This window comes from Mytilus galloprovincialis, chromosome 6 (genome assembly GCF_965363235.1).
Source record: "Mytilus galloprovincialis chromosome 6, xbMytGall1.hap1.1, whole genome shotgun sequence".
Lineage (NCBI taxonomy): Eukaryota > Metazoa > Mollusca > Bivalvia > Mytilida > Mytilidae > Mytilus > Mytilus galloprovincialis.
In genome coordinates, this window is record NC_134843.1 from 37,680,963 (window position 1) to 37,698,367 (window position 17,405).

General features: G+C 29.7%; 1 protein-coding gene across 1 annotated transcript; it reads left to right on the forward strand.

Moving 5' to 3' along the window:
• Window positions 1–17,399, forward strand: LOC143079517 (uncharacterized). The gene is made up of 12 exons (XM_076254893.1): window positions 1–23; window positions 1,292–1,388; window positions 2,597–2,703; window positions 4,278–4,448; window positions 4,983–5,094; window positions 6,282–6,365; window positions 6,857–6,894; window positions 7,334–7,375; window positions 8,028–8,166; window positions 8,853–8,973; window positions 10,798–10,935; window positions 13,326–17,399. The coding sequence occupies exons 2-12, from the start codon at window positions 1,302–1,304 to the stop codon at window positions 13,478–13,480; spliced, it is 1,194 nt and encodes a 397-aa protein (XP_076111008.1). The 5' UTR covers window positions 1–23; window positions 1,292–1,301; the 3' UTR covers window positions 13,481–17,399.
• The last annotated feature ends 6 nt before the right edge of the window (window positions 17,400–17,405 follow it).

Genomic DNA, 17,405 nt, shown 5'->3' on the forward strand with positions numbered 1-17,405 from the left:
ATTAAAACTTTTTAAAAAACAGTGTAAGACCACACATAGACAGTTAGACAATACTTTTTCAATTAGAGTAGTGCATCAGTGGAATTACCTATCAGATTTAACGGTGACGGCAAAGACTCTGAATAATTTTAAGTTAAATGGCGAAAATTGGAACCTATATAAATTCATATGTTCTTGTTAAGTGTTTCAGCTGCGCACACCTAAATAAGTATTTTTTGATAAGTTTAACATATTATTATGAGATGAGAAATCATATACGAAAATCCAAGATGAGGGGTCAGTAGAAGCCTTTGGCTTATGTAATGACCCGAAGATAAAGGTATATAAACATTTTACCTGTTTACACTGTTTTACACAAATAGAAAGTGAAATTATGTGTTACTCCAATGTACATGTAAGAATGTATGTTACTTCTACATATATGCTATTAAAAAAAACTAGTATCAATCTGTTAATTATATATTGCACTGTATAATTACTTTTAAAATAATTTTTTTTTGTCAAAATTAAGATTACTAAGTAACTTGATTGATTTAAACACAGATTGTTTAGGCCATATAGAAAACAATAGTTAGCCATGATACAATGTATAATATTATCTTGTGGATGTGGGTGATATGTTACCTTAATCAGGGTGTTTATTAACAATATGATTGTAAGGCAATGAAATTTTACAGTTCACTTGGGCATGTTAGGAGATTACTGTATTGTATTTTGAGCTTGACCTTTGTAAAACGTAGATTTTACTGTCACAAATTGAGTTTACCCAATATAGCGACACATAGCAGAGCTAGGTAAAAGGATATTTGCAACAGTAAAATCAAGTTTTTTTCAAAGACCAAGCTTAAAATACAATACATTTATCATGTTCATCTCCATTATAATGCAGCTTATTAAAATAAATACCATTTAACCAATATTTTGGTGTACAATGCATATGACACAAAAAGTCTGAAACTATTGCATTGTCTTTAGCAACCATTGTTGAGTTCTGCCCTTTACAAATGGAAATATTGCTGATTTTTTTTGTTTCTGTTCTTTAAGTTAAGTTTGCCTCAATCAAATGTTATGATTTGTTATACACAATGCTTATTACCAGTATTACAAGTATGAATTGTGGTAGCGCAAATTTAACTGTTCTAGAGTTATGCCCCTTTATAATGTTTAATATTCATTCATCTGCTCTTTCATGTCTTTGGTTGAGTTGTCTCTGACATATTCCTCATCTCCATTCTCAATTTTATTCAAGGAATAGAACTATCAATTTACACTGTAAACTTTACATTTTTAGTGCATATGAGATGAAGTTCAAGACTGTAAGAGAAGGTCAACAAGCTGTTATTTATAACCATTTGGGTCAAGGAAGACTTCTTGAAGGACCTCAAAGGGTAGGTACATGTATGACTACTTTAACTAGATGGTCTGAAATTGAGCCTTGGACACAGCAAGCTGCAAAAATCTACACAAGGGTCAAGGGTCAGATCGCTCATCAATAGTTATAAGATACATCATTCTGCAACTTTCAGGAATAAGCCTGCATCATCACACTGTGAAACATTCTTATACTAGCAATATTTTTTTACTCACCTACAACATATTTCACAAAGTCATTGAAGACAGATTTTAGCAATCATGATGTCATTGAATGTTTGATATAAAAAAGAAGATATATAAATATGGGATGATTGCCAATGAGACAACTCTCCACAAGAGACCAAATGACACATTAATTAACAACTGCACGCTACCATACAGCCTTCAACAATGAGCAAACCGCATACTACAATGCAAGTCAGATATAGACGGCCCTTAAATGACAAATTGAATGTAAAACAATTCAAACGAGAAAACTGACAGCCTAATATGTAAAAAAATTGAAAGAAAAACAAATATGTAACAAATTAACAAACGACAACCACTGAATTACAGGCTCCTGACTTGGAACAGGCACATACATACAGAATGTGTTGGGGTTTATAATTAGGTCAGTTTTTGGGGAAGATCATCACTTATAAATGATAAATAAAAGACAATTGGACAATGGTATGCATTTGTATTGGCACTAGCTTTACATGTTTACATGCCATTTTTGTGAAGATTGTTATTGTATGTACAAATGTATAATTTTTAAAGCTATCCTTTCTTTAAAATAAATACACTGATTTAATACATGTATGTGCAGGTTTACCTACTTAAAATGGTTCATTAATGTACAGAAGGTGATAATTTTATTGAGTTTATTACAGTGGATTCATTTATTTTCGTGGATATCAATTTTGAGGAATAAGTAAACTTGCATTTCCGTGGATATTTGATTTCGTGGTTTTGCCAAAGTCTGCATATCTGACAAAGCTTATAGAAAAATATGTTATTCATTGAAAATTTGAATTAGTGAATCAACAGTATCCACGAAAAACCTCGAAAGTTGGTATCCAATGAATAATAATGAATCCACAGTATTGAATTTTGAAAAAAAAAATTTATGGTAAAATTAATATTTATTCAATTGACAGTGATTGAGGCCAACTTCTCTTTATTTTAGCATGTATTCATGTATGTTAAAATAATATTTGAAATGTTATTTTATTTATTTCAGATATTTCTTTATCGGGAAAGGTTGACATACCTGAAACTATTTACTGCAGATTTGTATGATTATCTTGTTGTCAAAGACATAGATGGAAATGTTACCAACAAAAGAGGGTATGTCATTGACTCTCAAATGTTTGAACCCACAGTTTTATAGTTTAGATTATTCTTAACGTTCTAAATCTAGTAATTTTTAGCTAGGAAAATCCATGGAGTTGGGTATTGTCATGCATTATTTTATATATTTGTACTGGGTTCTGACTAAGGCAAGTCCATTAGTCATGTTAGTTCTATACATATCATTTTAAAACTAGTGAGTCTAAAAAAGAAAGGCAAAAGCTACCAGAGGGACATTTCAGCTCATAAGTCGAAATATAATTTTGACAACACTGTGGCTAAAAAAGGAAAGGACAAAGAAGACAACACAAAACACAACATAGAATACTAAAGACTGAGCAACGCAAACCACACCAAAAAACTGGGGGTGATCTAAGGTGCTCCGGAAGGGTTAGCAGATCCTGCTCTACAGATACATCATGATAGTAAAAATTGTATCAACTAAGCACAATAATCTTCATTTTTTGACAAAAGTGTTTATGAATAATTAATTTAATGTAATTGCATGCTCTATTTTGTCATGGAGATGGAAATATTGAATTATATAGCAATACATTTTATCTTATAATTACAGTGTTGGACTTTCCATGAACAAAAATAATGACTGGCTTTTTAAAATCCTTATTGAGAATCATGTATATGTATATTCAAGCTCATCTGCTGCAAAGGCCTTTATTATTTTCTATTGCAACAATATCGAAACATCACTTGTTGTATAAGAAGGGTGAAAGATACCAGATGCACATTCAAATTCATAAATAGAAAATAAACTGACGACGTCATGGCTAAAAAAGAAAAGGACAAACAACAGCACACAAAACTAAAGACTTAGCCCCACAAAGAAATGGGGATGATCTCAAGTGTCTTGTAAGCCACCCATGGTAGTGTCTACTCTCTTAACTCTCTTAATCCAAATATCTATTTTCCTATGAAATTTATGTGCCAATAAAAAACAAAATTTGATAATTTTCATCCTTAATGTAAAATTGAAATGGAAATGGGGAGTGTGTGAATGAGACAACAAAACAACCTGACCATGAAAGCAAATGCAAAAAGCAGAAAACAGTTGTAGGCTACCAATGGGTCTTCAACAAAACCAAAAAATCCCTCATCCAAAAGTACACTTCAGCTGCGTGTAGTTTCCATTTTGTATATCTACATTTGGTTTTAAATTTTTCCTTGTTTCTTTGTTTTTCAAAGCCTAACAGTATAAGTTTTTTTTTTATAGTTTTTTTTTTTATTGTTTTGGGTTATGGTATTGTCTGTTTTTCTAGATATTTGATGTATGATTTTTGTTGAGCCTGCGATTAACAGCAAAAGTAGGTGAGACACTGGGTTCTGTGGAACCCTTACGAATTTTTGGAAAGTATTGTTTATAATTCAAAACAAAAATAAAAGGAAAGAATAAAGACTTCTCCATATATTGGAAACAACACATAAACTAGAAGCTGTAGTGTACACTCTTATTGCTGCCTTCAACCATGAGCATGAGGAAACTACAAAATTTGCCTTTTGTAAGCTACAAATGTATGTATAAAATCTGTAATATTTGATTTTAATTCTGTTTTCAGGCCATGTAAGATGTTTTGTAATCCTCTCCTGGTAGAAAGTATAGAAGTAAAACAGGCTATAAAGATAGATGCCAATCATATGATTGTTGTTTACAAACGTCTTAAAGACTCAGATGTCCAGAGGAGAGTAATTCAAGGTCCCTCTGTGTTTGTACCAGAAGCAGAGGAATGGTAAGCTTATTGTATCAGTGTCAACTGAAAATAAAAGAAAATGATGCTTCACTTATATTGTTTGGAATTGCACTTGAGTTGTTACACACTTCCTTTCTATATGTATAAGCCTCACTACTACTTTAAGTATCATTGCAATCAGATAACTTTCTTACTTATCCTCATTATAACTTGTGTCCTATATGACCACCCTACAATATTTGTGTCATGTCTTCAATGCAGATAAATTTTGAAGAAAGAAACAATAGATATTATAAATTTTTAAGCTGCTTTATGAGACATTTGGAATATGTACAATATACAAATATGAATTTTTCACTTATTTTTAAGAATTAGTTGATGTTTGTATTCATTTAGGCACAGATTAAGTACACTTAGAAATTGTTACTTTTAACATTCTTGAGTTATGTCCCTTTTTAACGTTATATGCAAGCGAGGGTATCATCTGTGTCCCATGAACACCTTCCCGATTTATTAAAATCATGATATTGTAATATTATGTTTACGTGTATTGTGACATTATTTTATTTGTAGGTTACACCAATTTAGTTGGCATGGATGTGATGCGAAAGACAAAACAAGGATGATTCCAGGATTTTATAAATTTCAACAATTAGCAGTTATACCAGACCAGTTCTACTATAATGTAGGTGTAATTTATACTTACAATGTATATACACAAACGTTTTTGCTCTAAGATTATAAATATATTTTAGAGTATTATGTTTTACATATCCATGTATTGGAGATTGTATGTGGAATAAGTATTCTTGACTTGATGACTAGCAGTCTGCCTTTTTCTTTAAAAAAAAAGCTGACCTCTTTTGTAGACAACAAAAAACAACTCAACAGGGTAGGAAATCACACAATCTTGTGCAATACCCAAAGTAAAATTGTACAAAATTTCACCATAGAAAATAAAGAAAACATTTCAGTCTTGTTTTAAAACTATAAGTACTTAGGAGTAGATATTTGATACGATAAATTTGAAATTTCTTCTAGTATTTATTTTTGTGGTTGTTGAACAAAAGACATTATTAAGAGATTTTATCAATATTCTGTCATATAATGCTGTATAAAAATCATGCTACAGAAAAACATTGAAAATATCTGATTGTGCATGGTCTTGAACAAAATAACCTGAATATTCTTATCAGATTTGCCGATATATTCTTATATCCGATATTCGATTACACGATAAAATTAACATTAAACAAAAAGGGAAGGGTTTGGTTTTTTTTTTAAATAATATTACAATAGTCGATATTTATAGATTATTTTTGATCATCTCAACGAGATTGGTTTTTCTCGCTTGAGCAAGTAAGGCGAAAGCGAGAAAAGCAATCGAGTTGAGATGACCAATGATAATCTGTTTATCGCTGTTTTACCTATGACGATGTTTCATTTTCATTGCAATTTCATTAACAACGCCACATTCCTCCTTAGTTTCTAGCGATAATTTTCCATCTCAAGCGAGTAGCATGATATGAAAAATTATCACAAAAAAAAGATCAAAGGAAAAATACAAAAAAATAGCGATAAATTAGTTTAGCCAATATCGATTAGATGGAGTCAACATGTATTAACATTTGAAAAGCATGGTATATGTTTAAAACTTAACTGGTTGCAATTTTCAAAAAAAATTAAAATATCACAAAAATTTCTGAATACTTTCCAATACATCATTGTACATGTATAATCATGATAATTGAAAGGTGTTTAAAAATAAATATGACATAGTTGTTTATTAAAATGTATATATTTATGGTTTAGGAAACTGAGATATATTTCAACTCATATATAACTTCTAAAGTGATTGTTTTTGATTGACAGGTGAAAGAAGTACGAACTCTTGATGACACAATGATTACAGTCAAACTTATGATTTTCTATGAGCTTAAAGATGTGTTAAAAATGGTATGATTTATTGATACACATTTAGAAGTTTTTTTCTCATACATTTCCATAAATCAAATCAAATGAAATATAAGGGGAGTCCCTGAGGGTCACCCCAACCCGTTTTGTTTGAGAACTTGTAAATGGTTAAGATCCCCACACCAATTGAAGATATTAACTTGATGATTGGTATATAGTTTTTGATAAAGTTTGAATTTTGTTCTGACCTGATGATTTTGTGCAGAGTTTTTTGTCCTTTGATCTAGAAAATTCACTTAAATAATCAGTTTTCAACTCTTTTTTTCTTCATGCTTGAAGATATCGAATTAATATTTGTTATTTAGTTGACACCCTGACAAGTTATAGATATAGTTAGCATTTTGATCCAGTACATTGAATTTTAACCGTTAAGAGACTATATATCGCCATGTAATACTCTCAGAATGCTTGTTGTAAATGTTCTGCCAAGTAATTGAATAAATATATATAATACTGACTATATGTTTTTTCAGCTGGATACAACACAGGATCCAATTGCTGATATGATTAAGTAAGTACAGCTGAATAAAGAAGTATTTATTAAGTCAAGTAGTTATGTTCTGTTATTATCATGGTTTATTCTTATAACAAAACTTATTTATGTTACATTTATGATATGAACATTATGTGGTTTATATGAAGTATGTTTCAATCAGGCTGTTAGTTTTCTCATTTAAAAATGTTTTACATTTGTAATTCTTGAGGCCTTGTAGTGCTAACTATGCAGTTTGGGTTTTGCTTATTGTTGAAGGCCATACAGTGACCTATATTTGTCAATTTCTGTGTCATTTGGTGTCTTGTGAAATGTTATCTCATTACAATAATACCACATATTCTTATTTAAATATTTTCAGAAATTTTAAATTTAAACTGCGATTGATATTGAATATATATCTGTATATTGTAAATCACAAAAATAATAAAACTTTAAGGTTTATTTTCTTTTTCAGTGCTGTGTGCTCAGATGTCATAGCATTTTCTGGTAAAATAACGTAAGTTTTATTTAGATTTTAATCCTTTAAACTATATTTAGATTAAGGTGGTATCTAACACTACAGAAAGATAACTCTGTAAAATCAGAAAGATTTTAATTACGTTGTGTTGTTTTAGGGAATATTTAGCTTCTGAATGATCAAAACTAGCGTTTGTCAAACTGCTATATAAAACACTGTATAATCATTGTAATTTTTCTGATATAATGGTTGGTTCAATTTTTTTGAAATTTTTATATTTTTGTCAAAGGGTAAATACTTTGTCAAAATTTTATTTTATTTTTTTAGCCAAATTAATTTTGAAGGTGTTGGGTACCACCTTAAGTACACTGAATAAGTAGAGTTGATAAAGACTTTAAAACAGGAAAAATCATGTGAAATGTTATGATGTTGTCATGATGCAAAACTAAAATGATATAGTTAGCAAGAACCAAGAACTAAAAAAATGTTTGTTACACATTTCCCCAGTACTTCATTTGTTCATGTACTAAACACATGTTCAATGACTTCAGATCATTAGCATTATCCAATATCTGGCAAAAATTCAAAGCCAAGAGAGGCAAACATCCTTAAAGAATTTTAATTTATTCAAATTCTAATAATACATAAGTTTCATGTTCAATTAAAAACATTCTACCTTCATATTTTTTAGATTTGAAGATTTTCTAAAACAGACACATGATTTATCTGAATTAAAGAGCTTCTCACAATTGCTACAGAGAGCTGATAGAATTGGTTACACTATACAGAAAGTTGTTTTTAGAGGATACCATGCCAGTGAACAGTTGCAGGTAAACCTAATTGAAAATGATATATTCAAAATATATTACTAAACTTGTTTTGTACCAAAGATTTTGTTTTATTAGTGTGTTGTGAAGTTTATGCAGGTTAATTAACAAAAACAAATGTACCAGATTTCCGTTTTTTATCCTTTCCAGTTTACATGGTTTGGTTTTAGACAGGTTTACTTCTAGAATCAAACTTATTTTAGCACAGTAAATACTAAAAAAAGATTTGTTCATATTGAATTTGTTCAGAACTTAATTGTGATGTTGTATGTAAAAATCTACAACCAAAAAAATCTTTGACATTTATTGTCTTTTAGTTTACTTTACAAAATTTTGTTCTGGTTACAACATTATTTATAAAATAATCAGATATCTGATAAGACATTACTGTATATGTCACCTGCCATGACATCTCCAGACTTTGATATGATGGTAAACATCATTAATGAGAAAACATTGACGTAAAAGGCATATAAGTTAATCTGGGCTTTTTAAGATCATATTCATGTTGAGAAAAAAAAAAAAAAATTATAAAATATTATGCCTTGAAAAGGTAATTTTCTTAATTGTGATGATTTATATTCAAATTATATGTTGTTTAATAAACATTATGTGTCTTGATTTTAATATGAAGAATTTGGTGTAAATCACCCTTATGGCATTGAAATTAAATGTCTTTATATTTTCAGGCCATGCAAAGCAGTGCAATTGAGTCTAGAACCCAGTTGAGATTAAATGTAGAAATAGAAGAACAAAAGCAAAAACTTGCCGATCTTAAGATAACGAAAGAACAAGAGAGAGCTAAATTAGGTAAATTATTGGTTGTATTTGTGTTTTTTTAAAATTGAGATGAAATAAAAATTCCTCTTAAGGTGGTACCCAACACTTTCACTAAAATTAATTTGGCTCGTTTAATTTTTGGCAAAGTACTTACTTTGACCCTTTGACAAAAATATAAAAGTTTAAAAATATTTGAACCAACTGTTTTATCAGAAAAATTACACTGGTTATATAGGAGTTTGACCGACAGTAATTTTGATCACTGAGAAGCTTAACATTCCTTCAACAACACGACGTTATTAAAACATTTAGCTGATTTTACAGAGTTATCTCCCTGTAGTGTTAGGTACCTCCTTAAAGGATTGTTTTGATCAGTCATTCAATCCACCATTTTCTACATTTGAAAATGCCTGTACCAAGTCAGGAATATGACAGTTGTTGTCTATTCGTTTGATGTGTTTTGTCATTTGATTTTGCCATTTGATTATGGACTTTCCATTTGAATTTTCCTCGGAGTTCAGTATTTTTGTGATTTTACTTTTTGTCAGTTGAAAAGAAATATTTTAATATTAGGGGGAAACTTCTAGAATCAAAAATGGATATTCAAGGAGGCAAAATTGATAGATACGAATGTTGAATTGATATTACTTTGTAGTTAAAACGAAGCAATTTAAAAGGTTACTTTAAGAAACTTGATCTTTTTCTAAAATGTTGTTCAGAAACAGACACTGTTTATGTCTGCTAATGAAATGATCAGTAAAACTACAGAAACAACCTCATTAACTGTATTTTATGAATTTAATTCCATCAGTAATATTTTGGATGCCAAAGATATATTTGGATTACAAATATTCAAGATTCATCAAACAGTTTCTTAGAATAATAGAATTTACCAGCCACAGTCTTTATTTTGCCTAGGCTTGAGGTGCCAGACAGGACTGGTATAAAACAGGTTGTCACACAGCATGAAGTTTGTTCATAAATGCACACTAGCCAATACTATATATAAAATAAAATTGAGAAAAGAACTAGGGAATATGTCAAAGATACAACAACCCAACTTAAAGAGCAGGTAACAGCTAAAATCCAAAAATGTGTCTTCAAAACATGGAGAAAATCATGACCCAAAGAAGGGCTTCAAATGGTCCCTAAATAAAAATTTGTACTAGCTCAGTGTCAACAGACGTCATACTAAAATCTAAAACATACAGATAAACTAATATTAAAACATACCAGACTAACAAAGACCAGAGGCTCTTGACTTGAAAAAGGGTAAAAAATATGGAGGTGTTAAACATGTTTTGTGAAATCTTAACTTTCCTCCTATACCTCTAGCCAATGTAGAATAAACAAATTTACACAGCAATACACACAATAAAATTCAGTTTAAAAGTAGTCTGAGTCCGATGTCAGAATAGATAACAAAAGAAACAAAGTGTAATGATGATGATACATAAATTAACAAAGGATTACTAGCAATTACTGACATGCCAACTTCAGACCTCAACACTTTCACTAAAATTAATTTGGCTCGTTTAATTTTCATAAAACTTTGACAAATTATTTACTTTGACCCTTTGACAAAAATAAAAAATAAATTAAATTTGAACCAATCGTCATAAAAATTACACTGGTTATATAGCAGTTAGACAAACACTAATTTTGATCATTGTGAAGCTTTATATTGCCTTCACAAGGCAACATAATTAAAACGTTTAGCTGATATTACAGAGTTATCTCCCTGTAGTGTTAGGTACCACCTGAAACTGATTAAAAGGTAATGTCTAGAGTGTCTTCATCATATGAAAATAGAGCACAATCCATACATTCCTTAAATTGCATCTTTTCTTTTAGTTCAGGAAATGGAAAAAGAGAAACAGGATCATAAACAAAAGATGTCTGTTCTGAAGCAGACACACGATTTAGAGATCAGGAATTTAGAGCAACAACAGGGACTACAAGTCAGATCACTGATGACCAAAGCAAAATTAGGTACTATATAAGACACTGATACTGTTTAATAGTTTGAATGCAAAAAGAACAAGACAACACTGTTAATTCAGAGTTTTATTATTCATTACTGTGATTTTTATGCCCCACCTAAGATAGTAGAGGGGCATTATGTTTTCTGGTCTGTGCCTCCGTTCGTCCGTTCGTCCGTTCATTCGTCCCGCTTCAGGTTAAAGTTTTTGGTCGAGGTAGTTTTTGATGAAGTTGAAGTCCAATCAATTTGAAACTTAGTACACATGTTCCCTATGATATGATCTTTCTAATTTTAATGTCAAATTAAAGTATTGACCCCAATTTCATGGTCCACTGAACAAAGAAGAAGATAGTGTGAAGCTCAGGTTAAAGTTTTTGGTCAAGGTAGTTTTTGATGAAGTTGAAGTCCAATCAACTTGAAACTTAGTACACATGTTAACTATGATATGATCTTTCTAATTTTAATGCCAAATTAAAGTATTGACCCCAATTTCACGGTCCAGTGAACATGTAAAATGATAGTGCGAGTGGGGCATCAGTGTACTATGGACACATTCTTGTTTTCAGACTGAACTCAAATTTGAGATTAATTATTGAGATTTCAGGAAAAGATTTATTAAGATATATGTACTGTAAACTAACTTATTTTCGGGGATACTTTATTTCGCATTTAGCCGTTACTTTTTGACTTTGCGGCTTTTTATATTCGCAATGTTTTAATTTTATTGATGTATTTATATAGGAGAAGATTGAATTTTGACATATTCGCGACGATTTATATTTGCGTTATCTTTCTTATTGCGAAAGTCAAGAAAATAAATCGTTCATGAAAATTAGTTGGTTTACAGTATCAGATATCAGACTGTGAGTTCTTAGTTTTGATACTTGTCCAGTGGTAAATATTTAAAAAAAATCTCATTTTTATTTCTGAATTTACAGTATTTGAAAATATTTCTGAAGCTCAAATTTTTGCCCCTTGATATCTTTAGAACTAAGTACAGCTTGCCTGTGTAATTTGTAATAACTTAAACACAGTTGTAAACTCATGTTCATTTACCATATGATAAACAGTACCATGCAAATGAAAAGTTTTATTGGAAAAAAAATTTGTTGCCAAGAATTAGATCTCAACTTAGGAAAATCCATTATTTTTTTTAATGAAACTTGGATATCAATGTCACATTCTTTGTTTGTCTCTTTATGATATATAACAATTTAGAAAAGAGAGACGAATGATACCAAAGGGACAGTCAAACTCATAAATCTAAAACAGTCTGACAACGTAATGGCTAAAAATGAAAAAGACAAACAAACAACTGCACACACGACACAACATAGAAAACTAAAGAATAAACAATACGAACCCCACCAAGATCTCAGGTGCTCCAGAAGGGTAAGCAGATCCTGCTCCACATGCGGCACCCGTCGTGTTGCTTATGTGATAACAAATCCGGTAAATAGTCTAATTCGGTAGGTCACATTCATGAAAGGGAAGGGGATTGTAGTTACGACGTAAGGAACATATCCGATATCATTTGTGAAACGGTTATTCCATAACGGTCAACCAACTCGTGATGGTGTCCGTAAAATTTACGAAGGGATGATTTCAACTTCACCATTTGGAACTTTTGGTTTAATAGCTTCCTTGTGAGCAGCAACCCTCTATCAAGAAAATCATGATAGGAAATGCAAGCACGGGAATATCGTATCAATTGGGAGATATATACCCAGAAGGGTCTGGGTGGTTGATTCTTTATTATATTCAACAGATTTTGAGGTTTATTTTCTCTATTCTTTACATATTTCCTTTTGCCATTTATTCTCTCTTCTGTGTATTTATATACCCATTTATTTTCTATTTATTTATTTATTTTTTTTTTTGGCTTAGTTTTGTCTATCCTTTATTGTTTAACCCATTTTTGTGTAGTATTAGCCTATCATTCTCTTCGTCTGTTAACACTATTTAGACCCTCACTTAGGTTATAAAGGGATTTTAAAACACATACACTTACACACAAACTATTATTTTATTTATTGATGTCCTTTTTAAGGACAGGTATTTGAATGAAAGATTTTAGGTTTTCAGATATAGGAAGATGTGGTATGAGTACCAATGAGACAACTCTCCATCCAAATAACAATTTATGAAATTAAACCATTATAGGTCAAGGTATACCTTCAACACAGAGTCTTGGCTCACACCAAAGAGCAAGCTATAAAGGGCCCAAAAATCAGTGCAAACAGGTGCAAACATTTGCAGTGGGATTAAACGTTTTACTGGTACCAAACCTTCTCCCTTTTCTGAAACAATAGAAAAACATCACAACATAGAAAAACACACTATAAAATGTTTTTAACATATTTTCTATGCTGTGTAATTTTTGAATTTTGTTGTTTAGATCTTAAAAATGCTGAGGATTCCTACAGTACAGAATACTTAAAGACTCTAAAGGATGTAGATATAGATGTGACAGCTTATCTCGTATCTCAGATGGACCCACCAGCTGATGAAGAAATACAAATGGTCAAGAAAACAGTCAATACAAGTTTTTAAATATCATTTATTTTCGAAACAAACTTAATAAACCATTGATTTATGCAATATTGTTAACCTCCAGTTTTGCAACTTACTGCACCGGGAAAGAATGTGTTGTACATCATGTACTTAATTTATTTTGTTTACACTTATACGCATATTTACACTTTTGTATTATTCTTCGACATTTTTTCAAGAATTCAATATTTTTATGAATAATTTTTTTTTAAAACATGACGAGTTTTTATATTGTTAATAGTTACATGTATATATATATGCAGCTGTGAATTATGTGATAAATATACTTAATATGTAAATGTGATATCATAATTATTTTATTGTGTATTGACAGTTTTTATGTACAGAACAAAGTATAAACATGTCAATTGATTTCTTCTTCTTCTTTAGTTACCCAATACCATCAACTTTTTGAGGATTTTCGGCAAATGTTTAAGTGATTATCAAAATACTTCAAGATAATTCACCTCTTTTAGAATATGAAGGACTATGGGTACTAACCTCATTGTTAGTACACCAACATGAAAATAACATTACATCATGACCATTTACATTGTATTGGATTTCCATTGTTTAGTACCTTTTTAACCAATCACAATGTTTGATGTACAGTTTTGAAAATATTTCCCAAAATGTATTAGGTTCTGAAAAGGCAAATTTTTTTTTTTTTTTAATTGAAACACACTTAATTAAGTACAACTGTTTGGTGTAAGATTTTGAAAAAATGCATTAGGTTATGAAATGGTGAATTGAAATTTCCTTCTTTTTTTTTTTTTTTATTTTTAATTGAAACACACTAGGTTTGCTGGGCCTAGTGCAGATTTGTAAGTATCCTACACAATTTAGTCATCATTTTATTGTCCATTGACTATTTTATATACATGTTTCAAAGTTACATAACGGCACCTTGTTACAATAGTACCAATGCAGTCTATGAAACAAAAATGTTTTGAAATTTTTGAAATTTCTTGGTATTGTTTAATCTTAACACCGTAGTTTTTTTATGCCTAGAATAGACTTATCATATTTTTTCTACATTATACTGTGATATATATTTTTTATTTATCATAATTATACTTCTGTGATAAATAACTAAATTTTGATGTCCTTTACTTTTATTTTATTGAAAATTTGTGTTGAAGATGTGCAATAGTTAAAAAATCAAAGATTTAGATAACAGTAATAAAAGATGAAGTCATGATTCTATATCATTCCAAAACTAGTTTACAGGTTCTAAAAGGGTACAAAAATACATTCAATTAACAAAAGTATACAGTGCATTGTATTTATTATATAACTACTTTGATTCTTATTTTAAATCTTGATGCAACTTGGAAGATAATACATATGCAGTAGTGGAGCCTCAAATTAGAATTCTAATTTTCAATATTCAGGAAAACTATTAGAAATAATGTAATTGTTATTTTGCATTTATAAGTTTTTGTATACCTAATAATTTTTATGCTTTCAAAAAAATGCATTCATCATATCTAAATGTGTTGCAGTTGCAAAACTGTAAAGGTTATTTTATAATGTAAATCCATCTACATTTTAGTGAGTGAGAAAAAAACATAGGATTAATTGGAAAACAGTCCTTATTTAATATTAAACTTTGGCTTTAAATTCTTTATCGTCAAATTAGAAATTCAGTTCTAAACGAATTTGTAATGAAACCATGATTTTTTTTTAAATTTCTGTTTAAAATGTTTTTATTGAACAACCAACCAATCATAATTTGTCTTTCCAACAATTATATAAGAAGCAAATTATAGCTTCAAAGTAACAATTGTTTCTTATGCTAAATCTCAATAAATGTTATGCTGAAATGACAATCATATCTTTGAACATCACATTTCTATAACTGGTAATTGATTTTTTTAAAATTTGCAATCAAGGAAAACAGATTGAAGTACATTTTTAAAAATCTGCATTATTCCGTTTTTATCTAATAGTGTCCTTTCAAAAAGAGATTTCTTTGTTCAAGCAATTATTGTGAAGTACACAAATGCATATTGTCTGAAATCTAAATGTATCAATCTTCTTCTCATAGCCAATTTAATTCAAAACCTATTATTTACTTACAAATAAGAACTTCTTGTAATTTTTAGTTCCTTTTTTGTTATACAGCTCTTCAACTGTTACAGTTCTTATGCATCCTTGATTTTTAATATTCTGCTTTGCGTGTACCTGGTGAAGGTAAATCGAGAAAATCTCATGAAATCTATTAATTGAGTGATTTTTAAAGCAGACTTTAAAATCATCATTGTAATTTTATCATGTTTTTATTTATTGTGTTATATTTTTCTCTGATGTTTTTTTATTGCTGTGTTATTGAATTATTACTATTGATCTATTTCTTAAGTAATATACATCTACCTCTTTTTTTTAATTTTTAATAATAATCTTTACTAAATTTGGATTCAGCAAATATTAGGAAACATATATGTTTATTCAATTACTTTATATATTTTGATAAATTTGAAATTGTACATTAAATTTTGCAGCCTATTTGAGGTTTTCACATAGTCATATATAACTACAATAACTGATATATTATTGTTTCACAGCTTTTTTAATTCCAAATGTGCCTAATTACGCTTGGATATAAATTATTTTATAAAACTAGAAAATGGTCTGAAGATTATTGTCAAGGAAGCTAATTTAAGTTTTTCTTGCACAATTCAGTGGTGGTTAATCTTATTTGAGAGATATCCCTTATGAAAGGGTTATTATACTTCAGTTCCAAAGAAGAATACAGATTTACTGCATTCTCTACATGTATTCCTCCTCCAATGAATTTTATGTCCCATTTTAATCAGGAACTTTAAATCTGCTCCATGGAATGTTAAGCAAGCTGTTAATGAGCATTTTACACTCTATGACACATTCTGACATTCATTGATCATCATGTTCCCTATGACACATTCTGACATTCATTGATCATCATATTCTCTATGACACATTCTGACATTCATTGATCATCATGTTCTGTATGACACATTCTGACATTCATTGATCATCATGTTCTCTATGACACATTCTGACATTCATTGATCATCATGTTCCTATTTTAGCAAATACATTTCTTTTCTCTTATTACTCAATTTATTTCACTTGACTGGGCGGAGTTTATCCAGTTGGCTCATAATAAACCAGTCCATCTCTAGATAGGTGTTTTAGGATACACTCATCAATGCATTGTCCAGTCATTCTTTTGTAAATTCCTTAGAGGACACTGATAGGTGATTAGAAATCAGTAATTACTATAACGGCAATCATCGTAATCACACACATTTTCAAATCGACTGTACTCATGCAAATTAAAACGTAAGCTCCGCCCAATCAGTTGAAATAACATTGGTAATACATGATTAACATATATGCCGTTTTTTTTAGAAAAAAAAACTGTTTTTGATATAATGGTGAATATTTATTGCAGTGCATCAAAAGTGAGCAATTTTCTCATGGTTAAACATATTTTGAAATGAGAGTAGCTTTTAGTAGATGTGTTTGCCCTCGCTAATTACCTGTCATTAAATTCTTTATGGGCTACTAAGTTTAATAGTATTAAATGTCATAGCTTTATGTTTGTATTTTATAAGTTATCAGAAATCCTCATACTTATTTGTGCACATTTTGAATCCAATTGATTTACATTTTACATTAAAAAAAAATTAACACATGTATGTCAGAATTATTTTCTGTAGAGTAGCAAATGTTGTAAATTTCTTAGAGTAATATATAGTTATTCTTTGTTTTTGTTTTAGTTTTTATACAACCACAAAAAAAAAAATTATGCACAACTCATCTTTGTTTTCTTCAAATCTACAAATATTTTATTTGATAATTGAGATGTTAATTCATCAAAATGAAATCAGCTTTAAAAATGTATTTTCTGTTGAATAAACGTTTGCTAGAATCATTT

Excerpts from the sequence above, each read along its gene's own strand:
- LOC143079517 (XM_076254893.1), top strand. The coding sequence starts at position 1,302 with ATGAAGTTCAAGACTGTAAGAGAAGGTCAACAAGCTGTTATTTATAAC. Across the intron at positions 7,376-8,027 it reads GCATTTTCTGGTAAAATAAC|ATTTGAAGATTTTCTAAAAC; the intron begins GTAAGTTTTATT and ends CATATTTTTTAG. Across the intron at positions 10,936-13,325 it reads GATGACCAAAGCAAAATTAG|ATCTTAAAAATGCTGAGGAT; the intron begins GTACTATATAAG and ends TTTGTTGTTTAG.